This window comes from Nannospalax galili, unplaced genomic scaffold (genome assembly GCF_000622305.1).
Source record: "Nannospalax galili isolate Female #2095 unplaced genomic scaffold, S.galili_v1.0 scaffold806, whole genome shotgun sequence".
Classification (NCBI taxonomy): domain Eukaryota; kingdom Metazoa; phylum Chordata; class Mammalia; order Rodentia; family Spalacidae; genus Nannospalax; species Nannospalax galili.
Genome location: NW_008355419.1, coordinates 1,416,063 through 1,429,457, shown reverse-complemented (window position 1 = coordinate 1,429,457; position 13,395 = coordinate 1,416,063). Strand labels below are relative to the sequence as shown.

Here is a 13,395-nt window from a genome sequence, read left to right as displayed (position 1 = left end):
CCCCACTTGTTCAGGCACACGGCAGCCCCAGTAGTGCCCCATCATCCCCCGAGGACAGCTGAACTGAGAGAGGCACCCACTCACCATCAATGCCCAGCACCCCCTTGCTCTTGTTTTCTGGGCAGGGCTCAAACTGCTCAATGATGTCTTGACAGCTCTCCAGTGTCACACCCTTCATCTAGGCCAGAGCAGAGGCGTGAGCCCAGGTTAGTCCATTCTCAGTATGGACTGCTCTCAGGCAACTCCCCACTTCCTCCCACCACCATCACCACCTCCTACCCTTGTCTCTGATCACCACATTGAGATTGACCATAGCAAGGGTGGAGCTTGAGGGCTGAAACCCTCTGTGCCACATTCCCTGGGACTCAGCAGCCAGGGGCCTACAAGTGGGTCCCGTGGCATTTGAGTTGATGTGTCTAACCAAGGACCCAGTGGGGAGGGGTCTCTGGCCTCATTAACTGGATCACCCTCCACTACCATAAGTGGCCTCAAAGTTATTTCTGGGGGTCCTAGCACGAAGCAGGGACCCATATATAGCAGTGTAGGAGCAGGGGACCCATCTTGAGAACCCCAGTGAACACAGGCAGCATCTCTTCCCTGACCTAGTCCCTGCTCAACAACTCACATGTGAAGGCCGAGCAGCACATCCACCCTAGGGCCATGTGTTAGAGGTTGAATGACCACCAAAGCCCTGCACTGTCAAGACCAGGGACTCCCAAGACTCTGGGGCAGGCCTACTGGAAGCTTCCAGTACCCAGGAACCTGATACGAGTTAATAAGTTGGAAAGAGTTGGCAAATTGTGTCAGAGCTCAATGTGATTTTGGGGAGCTCCAGAACCCAGACAGCAGGGCTCAAGCTCCTGACTAGAGGAAACTATTTGGGCTCCAGACTACAGGGAGATATTTCAGAAAGCTGAGGGCAAAGGTCATGGACAGAAGGACCAGTTCTGCCCTTCCTCTGCCCTACCCTTGGCTTCCATGTACCAATACCAGAACACAGAGCTTGCTATCCCACATCCCACAACCTCATAGCGACACTGCCCATGGTAGCCCAACTGGGGAGGAGGCCACCCCAGGATGGTGGGATCTAGCCCCATGGATACTGGCCTGTCCTGCCTGGCAAGGCCTCCAGGGTGCCATGCCACCAGGATGGTAAGGGGGAAATGTGGCTGCCAAAGGGTGGGCCCCAGCAAGGACATCGGGGTGGGTAAGTGTGCAGGGTGGGGTCGTCTGCTGTGATGGTCAGCGTTAACTGACAACTTCACAGACTCTAGTTACCTGGGAAGGGAGTCTCAGTGAGGACTGTCTAGATCATGCTGGCCTGTGGGGGATTGTGTTATGTTAATTGATGTGGGAAGAACTATCTTAATAGAGATGGGACCACTCCCTGGGTATCAGGTACTGGACTGTATAAGATGGAGAAAGACAGAATTGATTTCTGCTCTTGACTGGATGCAGTGTGACCAGCTCCCTCAAGCCCCTGCCACGGTGACTTTCCTGCCGCAATGGACTGAGACTTGTGAGCCAAATTAACCCTTTCTCCCTTAATGCTTTTGTCAGGGCGTTTTACCACAGCAACAGAAAACAGGACACCTGGGTGTGGGGCAGCCTCATGAGGTGAGGCAGGACCTAGCAGTAACCCTGTAGGCCACGGTGCGGTTCCTGGGCAGAGCCAGGAGCCAAGCTTCAGATCCCAAGGCCACTCCTGCTGTTCAGTTGCCCAGTCTCCTCCCTACCGTGCACATGGCTGATTGCTGTGAGGGAAACTCCAGGCACGAACTAGGCAAAAGTTAGGGCCCCTGAGGAGGCCTAGCCACAGTGCCTGGGCCCCAAGGTCTACCCTGTCCCTGTCCTCCTCCCAGAAAAAGATCCAGGAAGATCCCTGGCAGATAGATCCAAGAGGCAGTCCACATGGTACACCTGGGTGCAGCTCCCCTACTTTCCATGGGAGTAATGTCTCCACAGGGCTTGTCTCCGTTCTCCCTGCTACCAGAGTAGGAAGTACATCATTCCTGCCTAGGCTTGTTTTAATATGAGGGGAGGTGATCCCTGAGGCTGTAGACAAAAAGTAATCCAATCAGCAGGGATGTGTCCTGGAGCGCTTGGCTTTGATGTGACCCCAAGACTTCCAGAAATCAAGGTAAACACATAGCACTGCGCGCATCTAAGTGTGTTTGCTGGACAGATGGGTGATTGCAGGAGGCCGTAGCTGGGCCCAGCCAGGGCATGTAGCCAGACTTACAGAGGGATGGTTCTCAAAGGCCAGAGCACGGAACCCCAGTCCACGAGATGTTCAGCATCAAGTTGGTGCCAAGGCCAGGGATGACCCTCTCAAGGCTAGTGGGGTGAGGGGGGAAGGCAGCATAGCCAGGGCAGAGCTATATGACACCCCCTCTCCCTCTGAAGAGAAGCCACAGGCCTCCTCAGCTACCTTGAAGTGCACGTCTGAAAAGCGCAACCTGAAGCCCATTTCAAGGACCCAGCCTTCCTCTGCTATGAGGGTCTGAACACATGTTGGCAGGAGCTGAGGCCAGGGCCACACCCACCACCACACAGCTTCTGGCAGGCCTCACCTTCTGTTCCATCTCCAGAAAGCGTTGCAGATCAGAGGCATCCAAGTGGTCCTTATGGTTGCTGTAGGTCAGCATGAGCAGGTAGAGGTCTCGGCGCGTGGACATCATCTTGTAGAAGGCGCAGAACTCCTCAAAGCCCAGTGTTCCCTGATGGTCATCTGTGTCTGCCTCCTGCAACACCCCGTCTCGGGTCATTTCTCACACTGCACCCTCCTACTTCTGGGTTGCACGCTCAGCCTCGCTTCCTCTGCCAATGCCCACGCCCCACCTCTGATGGCTCCCGTGAGCAAATAAGCTCACTGGGTTCCCCTTCTCTCTTCCCACCAGAAAAGCACTGTGACCTTGGAAAGCACATAAGGGAGCCAGCTTCCCCCTATACCATGCCTTGCAAGGCCAACCTGTAACCAAACTCCATGATCACCCACACTCTGGAGTCACCAACACCCTGCCCTGCGAGCCGATGCCGTGAACTGGAGTTCCCTCCACTCTGGGCTCTATGCCCACACTGTAGCGACAATTGGCCTTCCCTTCTGACAGGAAACACTCAGGGCCCTGGGGGCCCAGCAGTATCCTGGCTCAGGTGTCTATGGCAGAGGGAAGTATTTCCAGCCACTGGCTTCCTTTTTCAGAGAAAGGGGCTTACAAGATAACCCCAGGAACCCTCAACATCACCCCTAGACCATCCCACAGGATACCCAAGGAAGCTATGTCCTCTTCTCTGTTTTTACAGGCATAGGGAGCATCTGATGAGGAGCCAACCCCGGGGGATGGTGAAGGCTGACCACTCTCTGAGATGAGTTCCTCCTTCAGAGTGACAGTGCCCAGCACAAGAAGCCTCCTAATATCCACTGTGCTGGGCAGAACAGCCAGGAGTCTACAGGTATCTGACTGCTCAGCCCAAGTGGAGCCCGACTCTGATCAGTGAAGAAAATGCAATCCATCAATAGCACCTATCACCAAGCCCTCTGTGGAGCCGGGCTCCAGCCAGCCCAAGGGTGTGCCCTTGGGCCATTAAGCCCAAGGACCAGTGTTTTGGCCAGCCCCACACTCTAATGTTATCTTAGATTTATTATGTCAAAGCCACTGTATCTGCCACATGGATCTCTGCTCTGACTAGACAGCTCCCAGCAGCTGGAACCAACATGGAGATTTCACTACAGCCTAATGCTGATCATCAGAGCGATTTGAGCCTAGCAGAAGGCTGTGTTTCCTTCCTGGGGCTCTAAGTGCCTGTGGAGGCTACTGTGAAGTACTTGGCCTGGAAAGGACAGGCTCAGGGCTGAAGCCCTCTCCAGCTGGCTGACCACCACAGATAAGGGCCACTGGGTCTGAGCTGTGTGAGCCTAGCTTGCAAATACCGTGGCTCCAGGACAATAGCCTCACACCTTGCTCCTCTCCAGACCCAGCCCTGGAGCTCCATCCCACCTATACAACCTCCCTGCTAGCCTCCACTCAGGGTCTCTCCTCTCTGCCCAGTGCTGCCTACAGGTGATCTGGTGGAGCCAGGCTGGGACCATCTAGAGGAACCCCAGGAGCTAAAGAAGTATCCAGGGGCCCACACATCTCACAACAGGCTGGAAAGCATGGACTGTGCTAGCACACAGAGCACCTCCAAGCCTCACCCTGGAGCTTAGACCTCGGCTTACACTGCGCTTGCCCACACCCAGTCCAACAAAGGTGTTCCTCCTCTGGCCTCCCAGGCATCTCTGGGTGCCGAAACCTGTTCCACCTAATGCCTGACCCTTAGGTCTTACCCCAAGGAAGACCTATTGAGCCCAGAGCTGCTTTCCTCGCCCCCAGAGAGGCAAAGGGCATAGGGGTGTCCTGGCACAGGCAGCCGGGAAAGGGAAGAGCTTACATCAGATGCAAGCCATGGCTAGCCCTTGCCGCTCAGCAGAGTGACCCCACTGGAGCCTTCAGGAGGGCAACAAATACCCACGTGGTCCTTGGTGGACGGTCTGAGAACGTCTTGCTCACTGCCCATCACTCACACAGAGACCCATTGCTCCAGCCGAGCATAACTGCCTGTCTAGCATGAGTTGACATGTAGGAACCTCTAAGGGCCAGATACAGCTGTCAGGTCAAGAGCCTGTGTGAGTGCATGAGTGTGCACGTACGTGTGTGTGTGCATGTGTGTGTGTCGTGTGCATAAGTGTGTGTATGCACACCCATACATGTATGTGTTAAGGGCAGGACTGGCATCCACACTCACAGAAACCCCTTTCCAGGCTGCAGCAAGGTAATAAGGCCCAAGGGCCAGGCTTGCTGGCTCAGCCCATTCCTGTTCCAAACCAGGACCTGCTGACAGTTGAGTTTCTTCTCCTTAGGGGTTCCCGAAAGACAGAACTAATTACAGACAATAAAGGCCATGCTCAGCTGAAGGATGCATTTTCATAACTACTAACATCAGGGTGGCTGGGGGTCAAGGCAGTGTGGATGGGTAATAAGAGCTATCACCCGCCAGTCAGGCTCCTGCCTGGTCCATGCACCTCTTTAAGGCTGGGGATCATGAGGGACCCACAAATGGGGTGTGGCTGCATTTGGGTTCCTGGGCTACCTAGGCAGGACCTATTAGCCCAGCGCTCAGTTCCCTGCCCCACAGTCAGCAAAGCAGCCCCGGGCACAGCAGTCAAGAGGTGGCACCCTGAGGTCCCTGGCCTTCCTTGTGAAGCATCCGTGGCCCTGCCGGGACTTCCTCCAGCTTGGGCCTGGCTGGTCAATCTCAGCCCCTCATCTGTAGCTTGAAGTCATCCTGGAAGGTGTCCCCGCCAGGGACCCAAGCTGGTATACTCGGAACTCACCCTGAACATCTGTTTCACCCGCTGCCGGGGCAGATTCACGTTGAGTTTGTGCAGCAGCTGCAGGACCTCGCTGATGCTCAGGCTGCCATCCCCATTCTTGTCGGCCTCATCAAACGTCTGCTTCAGCCACTTTGGGGCTGAGTTAGGGGCCAACACAGTCCACAGGCCTGGCCTCGCCTGCTCCTCCCTCCAGCCTAGGCAGCAAGGAGCAAGAGTGCCCAGCCATGTGACCCTGCTTATTCCCTCCTCAGGGACTTCCCATCCAAGTGGACAGAAAGGGGACCTGCTCCTGGGTCTGTCCCCACTTCCAGTACCCAAGGATATTGGTCCCTAGTACGCTGGCGGCGGGCTAGGCTGTCCTCATCGCTGATGCCAGCCATGAGGTAGCGAAGGCCAGTGACCCAGGTTCGAGCCTCTTCGCTGCTGGGTGAGACCAGGTCCAGTGACTCACGGTGGCTGCCATGGTAGATGCTGAAGCAGCAATTGGGGTCGAAGCTGCTGTCAGGGTAGCGCTGGAAGATCTCAGACTGCCGTCCCTCGCTCACCTCCTGAATGGAGTCGATGGAGACTGCAGGCAGGTGGAAGGGTATCTGGGTCACCAGTGTCCCCCTACCTTCCAGCCCCAGATCACTAAGGACTAAGAAACAAGCTAATTTATAGCTATTCTTCCAACAGACCCCCAAAGTGAATCCTCCTCACTGAGTGCACCCGCAGAGAGGCCTCTATGTCCTTCAGAGGCAAAAGTGCATGTCTGCTTGACTGACCCTCTCCCCTGCTCTGCTGACCACAGTCCCCTCCCTTTCCCCTTGGTGTGAAAAGACACACACACCACACACACACCACGTACGCACACACGCACGCACACCAGACAGGGGAAGGGACTACCTGCCCCTGGTTGGCAATGCAGGCACCTGACTATCTCAGGACAGAGTTTATTGGAGGTGCACAATGGGATTCTAGGACCGACCCACTTCTGTCAAGCTCTGGCTAGCTCATCGTTCCATTCTGAAAGGTACTTACTGGTCAGGCATGACCAGATCCTGCAGTTGCCTCAATAACAATGCCAGGCACACTGCAGGTGAGAAGCTGAATGAAGCTTACAGCTGCAGCACACACATGTACTGTTTGCAGGTATCAGTAGGCCCTACTTAGGCTCCATCGGGGACCTAATGCTGGCTCAGCATCCCAGCTCCAAAGAGCCCCCACTCAGCTCAATCTCCAGCAGAGAAGCTCAGTGGTGCTTTAGGGATCTGTTCCATGCTCAGGCAGTACCCCATCACAGATGTGCAGGCCACAGGTGCTGGTATCCTCTCCGGGAAGCAGACATGCCACACTCTGCCTCTGTCCTTTCTCAAGTTCCCTGGTGTGAGTGTGGCAGTTGGGGAGATGGACCCCAGCTTAGGCCAGGGACCAGCATTCCACCTCTGCACTGGGACCTAAGCACCCACTGGGCCTCCAGAAGCTGGGGAGATGGAAACCCCGGCATTCCCCAGTCCTTCCTTGCAGTTACTTCCCTGCTTCTCAGTGTGAGACTCTGATGCCTTTTCTTGACTCTAGGTTTCCGACTCATCCTCTGTGTACCCTCTGTCTGTCCCCTCCACTAAAGTTGTATAACTCAGGCGGCCCCTATGAACACACACCACATAGTCCCACCTAAGCGCCCAAGCAAGCCTTGGGCTCCCAGCCCCACCTTCAGTGTGCCTTGCTGGGCTTCTTTGGTTTCAAGACAGTCTCATCCCCCTTGCTAGACAGATGGCCTTTTCCCCTCCACTGACCCCAGAATTTTGCATAGAGCCAAGCTCTGGGCCACTCAGTTCCCATGGAGTTCCCAGAGCCTTGCCAGGTGGGTGGCTGGGCAAGGGCCACCTGACCTGTCCCCACTCTTCAGTCCAGAGTCCACTGCAGAAGCCCAAGGCCACCTGAACCTAGAAATGCCAACCATGGAGAGAACCTTAACAGGGTTTTAGCCCGACAGCAGTGGCTGCTCAAGAGGCCATCCTGCTCTGTGATGAACACGCTCACCCATCCCCCTCCCAGGGCTGTCCACTCACTCTTGGCCTTCTCGTTCTTGCGGGAAGGCCGCCAGCGGAGGCAGGAGCGGTACTCGTCCAGGTAGTAAAAGCGGACCAGGCCCTTGGAGCTGCCACGGAGCTTCACCATCTGGGTCCCTTCCTGCATGGTACTCATACATCGCTCCACTGGACACAGACAGACAACGGAAACGGACAGACAGGGGCTGTGAGTACTGTGATAATTTCACCTTTCCCCAAAGCATCCTGTGTGCCCAGCAGGCCACCCACCTACCCACCCAGAGCCCTAGGGAAGAATGGTTACCTCTCCTCTCCCGATGACCCTGGGCCACTGAGGTAAGCTGAGATTCCAGAGAGGACATTGAGCAATGGCCACCTGGACCAGACCCAGCAACCACCAGGATCCTAAGTAGCTTTCACTCAAACTGGCAAGCATTGAATGTTCACAGCTAGGCACAGAGGCCAGACTAGATCCCAGAGCCATGCAAGGAGCTTCCAGGCTGCCTGCATCCCACACTAAACCTGGTTTCTAGGCCCACCCTTGGGTACTTCTGAGAGCCCAGGGCCTCTTCTTGGAGCATCACTAGGAATGTCACCTACCCCACAGGGAGCAAGGTCAGAAAGAGACCCTATAGAAGGGCACAGAACTGGGAGGCTGAGGTGCTGGGTTTAAGTTCACAACCTACCGTGAGCCACCTGCCTCCTCTGCCTGCTTGGCCTCCTGCCCCAGGTCCCAACGGAAGGGGGTTACAGATTCCAGAGCATCTAGGCCAGGGTCAGTCCTCCTTTCCCAGGTCTTGCACACCCACTTACAAGAAGCCTGGTAGCCAGAGGGCACTAAACTTCATGAGGGACAACAAGGGAGTGGGGAGACCCCAGTGAGCAATGCAAAGAACCATGGGTAATGCCAGCCCGGGGGGCCTTCTTTGAGAAAATCCTATTGTCCATGATCAGAAGGAGTACGAAAAGAGGCTGCGTTCTCTTGAGGACAAAGCCATGAGGAAGCAGGTATGGCTGCTATGTGCAGTCCAGGTGAGGGCAGGAGACAGAGACAGGCCCCTGAGGCCCCGGATGAGGTTCTAGAAGGAGACAACTGAGTGTCTACCCTCTTCCAGCTGGAGCAGGAAACAGTGAGGCAGCGAGCCCTGACCAGGGCCTCTGTGGGCCTTCCCAGACATGCCACGCCCTCCCACCAGCTACCCAGCAGCCCTTGTCCTCCATTCAGTGCCTCACAGTCCAGGGGCTTCCTTTCCCCTCTACAGGCCATGGTGTCCACACTGGCAAGTCTCAATACTTAGGCTGAAGGTGCCATTGCGCCACAAAATGCCAAACACCCCCTCAATATGAACTCTGGAGCCACCAGAGCCTCCCCAGCTCCAGGACCCTGGCCCTGCCCCGCCCCCTCCCCACCTGGAATTCAGCCTCCATGCCCTGATGAGGAGGGAAAGGAGGGAAAGGGAGGAGAGCAGGAGAAAGGGTTCCTCTGCCTGGCTGGCAGGATGGAGGCAATGCTTCTGGGTTGTGGGGACCCAAGGGAGTGGGAGGCTGATATAGAGGAGGATGGAGCCCAGGGCTTTTGCAACCCCAGGAACACCCTGTGTGGCCCAAGGGCTTGGCCAGTCCTCAGGAGCGGCCCACTCTCTGACCCTTCTTACCTAGTAGGCTGAGCTGCCACCGTGGTGACACCACCATACTCCCTCCAACCCAGAGGATCACCTCTGCTAGGTAAGCCACAGCTCCTGTGGTCTGGCTGGCTGCAGACGGTTGGGGGTCAGGCATGCCCAAATGATGGCCAGAGTCTGGCTCCCCAAAGCCAGAAAGAGCCCTCAGCGGCAGGTCAGAAAGAGACGGTGGTTGATGCAAGGCCTCCTTGGGGATCCCTTTCTCTCTTCTGCCTCCTCTTCCTCCTTGGGGCTCATTGAAAGCCCCCGAAGGCTGTCCCCTGACCCCATTGGCATTGACCCAACTGCTACCTGCAGCCCTGGATGGTCCCCAGACCAGCCCACCCATCCTCTACAACCCTCAGGTCTGTTAGAAGAAGATGCATCTCAGGGTGGGGGAGCTGCCAAGCCTCATCCTGCCCACCCTTGGCCAATCCCCTCAGTAATCCTGCTGGATCCAGCCCAGCTTGCTAGAGGATTTAGGCCAGGGGAGTGCCCAGCTGCCAGTACAGAGCAGGTTGCCCCATGTCCAGACCGCCAAACTCATGTTTAAGGCTGAGGCCAGATAACAAGTTAGACAGGGGGCTATCCCAGAACACAGAACTGCTCCTACAAGACCTGGGGTGATGGTCTCCATGTGTTCTGCCCATCTATCCATGGGTTTGCTCCCACCTCCTGCCCATACCAGCCCAGGGCTGTTATCTCTGCTTCTATCTCAAGCTCTCACTTATACATATTGACCTTCAAGTAGACAGTGAGCTAGCCCACAGGTAGGACAAAGGGAACAACGTGCTGTCCCAAAGCCCAGGGCCCAGAACTCAGCCCTCTGGCTGGGGGCCAGAGTTGAGCCAGGGCAGGGCCACCTGCCTAGATCCTTGTGGTCCAAAGAAGCTGGACCCAGAGCATAGGGGGCACCTTTCCACTGCACAGGAAGGAGGATGTAGGACTCCTGAACCTTCTGCAACTCCCCTATGCAACTGACACCCCAAGGCCAAGGCCCCCGCCCCCAGGATGACCTTCCTCCACTAAGGTGAGAGCCATGGAGGTGGCCCAGCACCCAGAGCATGTTCATCACTGCATGCTGCACCCCAGGCTGGGTACACCTGGGCAGCCTGATCCCTCATAACAGTCTCCTGACAGGGAAGAGGACCCAGGATCCAGGGAAGATCTTCCCACCTGCCAGGGACTTGACTATGGAACCAAGTAGAGGTCACCACTCCACACCAACCACAGGCAACCCTGGGGTAGCAGAGTACCTAAGACACATTGGCAGTGTTGGTTCAGTGCTGTATTCCATACTCTGGGCAACCAGGGGGTGGGATATAGTGAGAACAGAAGTGGGGGTGGGCTTCACTGTCTTGGGGTCATGGGCATCTTACCTGCCAACCCCCACCAGGCTCCTGTTACTGGCAAGGGGCAGCATCGCTTGGGAATCAAATGACCACATCCTATACCCACAGTACCCCCACAAGAAGTACCCTGGGTCCTCTTGCCAGCCCACCTTGTTAACCCCAGCCTGCTTGTCTCTATGTCCTGGGCAACAGGCAGCTCAGCCACAGGGAACCAGGACCCACTGAGCCAGATCTGATGTAATCAACTCACAGCCAAACCCAGGACCCAATTAGGAGCTTGGCCCGAAGCTTTGCCTCATCTGCTGGCTGGAGGTCGACAGGCCCTTTCTGCTGCAAATTGGATTAGGGAACCATTTGCTGCTAGGGCAGGAAGGAGCAAAAGTCCTATCAGTCCCCAGGGAGACAGGTCACAGGAGATGCTGACGGTGTGGTCACCTGTATAGGCAGCTCCCAGAATCCCCAGGGAGCTGTGAAGCCGAAGCTGGGGAAGAAGAGGTCCAAGTATCTAGAGGGCTGCAGGAGCCTAAGGCTGGCCAAGATGGGGCACATACTCTGAGTGCTCCAGGGCCACGTGATCCTCTGCCTTGAGCATAGGTGACTACCACCCTTCTCCTTGCCTGCTGCCCACAGTCCATCAGATATCTCTGCCCTCCAATGACTGGGTCACTTCACTCAGAGCTCACAGACTCACTGCATGGCAGAACGCCCAGTTTTCCTCTTTTCTCTAGGTACCCTGCACATGCCTGTGCTTCCCTTGCCTGGGCCCAGCTCCCCAAAGCTCCTCAGGGATGGCCGCCTCTGCCCTCTGCCCTTCTCAGGCCAGGCTTTCAGCTCTCAGCCACCCTGTTAGCCTCCCACCGTCAGCCAGAGGAGGGGGCAGGCTGCACAGGCTGGAGCTCCAAGAAGGGCACATATCCAGTGATGGAGCTGACGCCAGCCCCCCAGTGGAGGACCTGAGCCACTGCACCCCTGACCCCCTGACCCCCTGACCCTCCTCAGTGGCCCAGGCCATAATCCTCCCCTGACCAGGCAGGCAGAAGCCCAGCTAATCCATCCTTATACAGGGCTCTGCCAGTAAGGACTCTTCACTGCCAGGGGCCCAAGATGACCCTTACCATCTCTGATGCTGAAAAAACAAGTAGACATGGCTCTGCAGCCACTTGGTGAACCAGCGTCTAAGCTGAGACACTGCCGGGGAGGAGCCACCATAGGCAGCTGTACCCATAGTGCACTGGGCCAGGGTCAGGCAGAGTCAGAGGCCACAGCCAGGTAACTGGCCACATAGGATTCAATCCTACTGACAGTTGGCCTGAATTTGACCATGTAGCCACCCAAATCAGGTGGGAAGCTCAGACATTCATCCTCAGTCCTCACACAGAGAGAAGGGCAGCCATTCCTGGACGGGTTAAGTACAATGGGGAGGTGGTATACTCCACCCTTTCCAATGCCACCAGGACCCCACATCTACACAGGGTCCTCCAGCAACCCCTCGTCATACTTGAGACCCAGGTCCAGGGATGGGGAAAAACTCCCACCCTAGGTGCTGCCTGAGGGCAGACCTGGCCCGCCCTAGAGGCCAGAGGTCATCAGTTCCTCATGGCAAGGGCACACAGGAACTCTGGAACCCCAGAGTGTCTTCCACAGCTGGCCTGGTCTCAGTCACTCCCATACTCCCTCCATGTCCAGGCCCTGGAGCTCTCTTTGTTTCCCCAGAAACTGACGACCCATGGGAGGCCGAGGATGCGTACTGAGCTCTGCAGCTTCTCAGAAAGCCATGGGCATCTACCATGGTCCACACCCTGGTGGCCCAGGCAGGAGCTGGATGTGACCCCCCAGGCCAAGTGCCCTGTATCAGCCCTACAGAGTCTCCTGTGTGAGAAGAGAAGGTACAAGTGGCAGCCCATCTGGGGAGGCATAGCTGCCCCCAACCACCCAGCTCCCAGGACACGTAGGCAGGACGTCAGCTCTCCATCCTCTGCTCTATCTTTACCTACCCCATACTGACCCACACAACTCCTTCATGAAATGCTGTTTGACCCTAAAGGCCTGTTTCCTGTTCTGTCCCAGCATTACCCAGCAACTAGCAAGTAATGGAAAAAGCTGGGTGAGAGGGACCGAGAACAGTCAAGGCCACATAACCTGCTCTGGTGTGGGCAACTGTGCCACTCAGCCACAAACTGAAGGGTTTCTCTCTCCAGGGGACAGGCAGTTGCAATCTTGGCCTAGTTCTGGTGTTCAGATGTATAGAACAGACACACAGGTGGACAGGGTAACCCTGAAGCTGGAGAGGGCCCCGTGGGTCTTTGGTCTCACACTGATTTTCTATGGGAAGATACCATGACCAGCCTCATACCTACTGGCCCTGGTGGCCTGGCCAAGGCAGCTGCCAGCAAACAGGAACTCCTACATATCAAGCTTGGGTGTCCTCTCCACCCTGTGTCTCAGTCCCCCCACTGTCAAAAGGCATGTCCCTGCAGCCCTGGGCTCCACCCTCCCAGAGCCCACAGACACTGGCAGCGGCAGGGTGGTTTTTGTCTCTGGGATGGAGATCAATCTTGTCCTAACACAGTAGGCAACACAGCTTGGTGGCTGCTATGAACAAGAGCCCACGGCAGCTCAGCAGACTTGTCTCTCCCGAGGGAAAGCTGGAAAATCAATTTCTTCTCCCAATAAACCCACAAATCACACCCACAGGCCTCACGGAGCATGCACATGTACACAGAGGCACCTTCAGGTACGACAGCCCTCATTCCACAGGTGGGACAGGACCCACACATGTTACCGTGTGAGCACTATGGGCTAAGCATGGAGACCATCTCCCATAGCCAGTGGCAGCCCCAGCCCTAGGCTACACAACTAGCTGCCCACCCCAGACCTGGATGCTCCCTCCTCAAGGCCTCCTTGCCTTCAAGGACTTTTGGGGGGACTCTTCCCAAGTCTACCCTACTTAGAAGGGTCAGTGGTATAGGCCTTCAGAA

General features: G+C 56.3%; 1 protein-coding gene across 5 annotated transcripts in view; it reads right to left on the bottom strand.

The window, feature by feature from the left end:
- Positions 1–13,395, bottom strand: part of Plch2 (phospholipase C eta 2) — a 62,885-nt gene that overhangs the window by 21,923 nt on the left and 27,567 nt on the right. For all 5 annotated transcript variants that reach the window (XM_008852645.2, XM_008852644.1, XM_008852649.1 and 2 more), the window contains exons 2-6: positions 7,426–7,572; positions 5,699–5,942; positions 5,375–5,504; positions 2,574–2,744; positions 85–178 (exon numbers count right to left, since the gene is read on the bottom strand). In XM_008852645.2, coding sequence (XP_008850867.1) covers positions 85–178; positions 2,574–2,744; positions 5,375–5,504; positions 5,699–5,942; positions 7,426–7,572 — 786 coding nt within the window. The remainder of the gene's footprint in view (positions 1–84; positions 179–2,573; positions 2,745–5,374; positions 5,505–5,698; positions 5,943–7,425; positions 7,573–13,395) is intronic.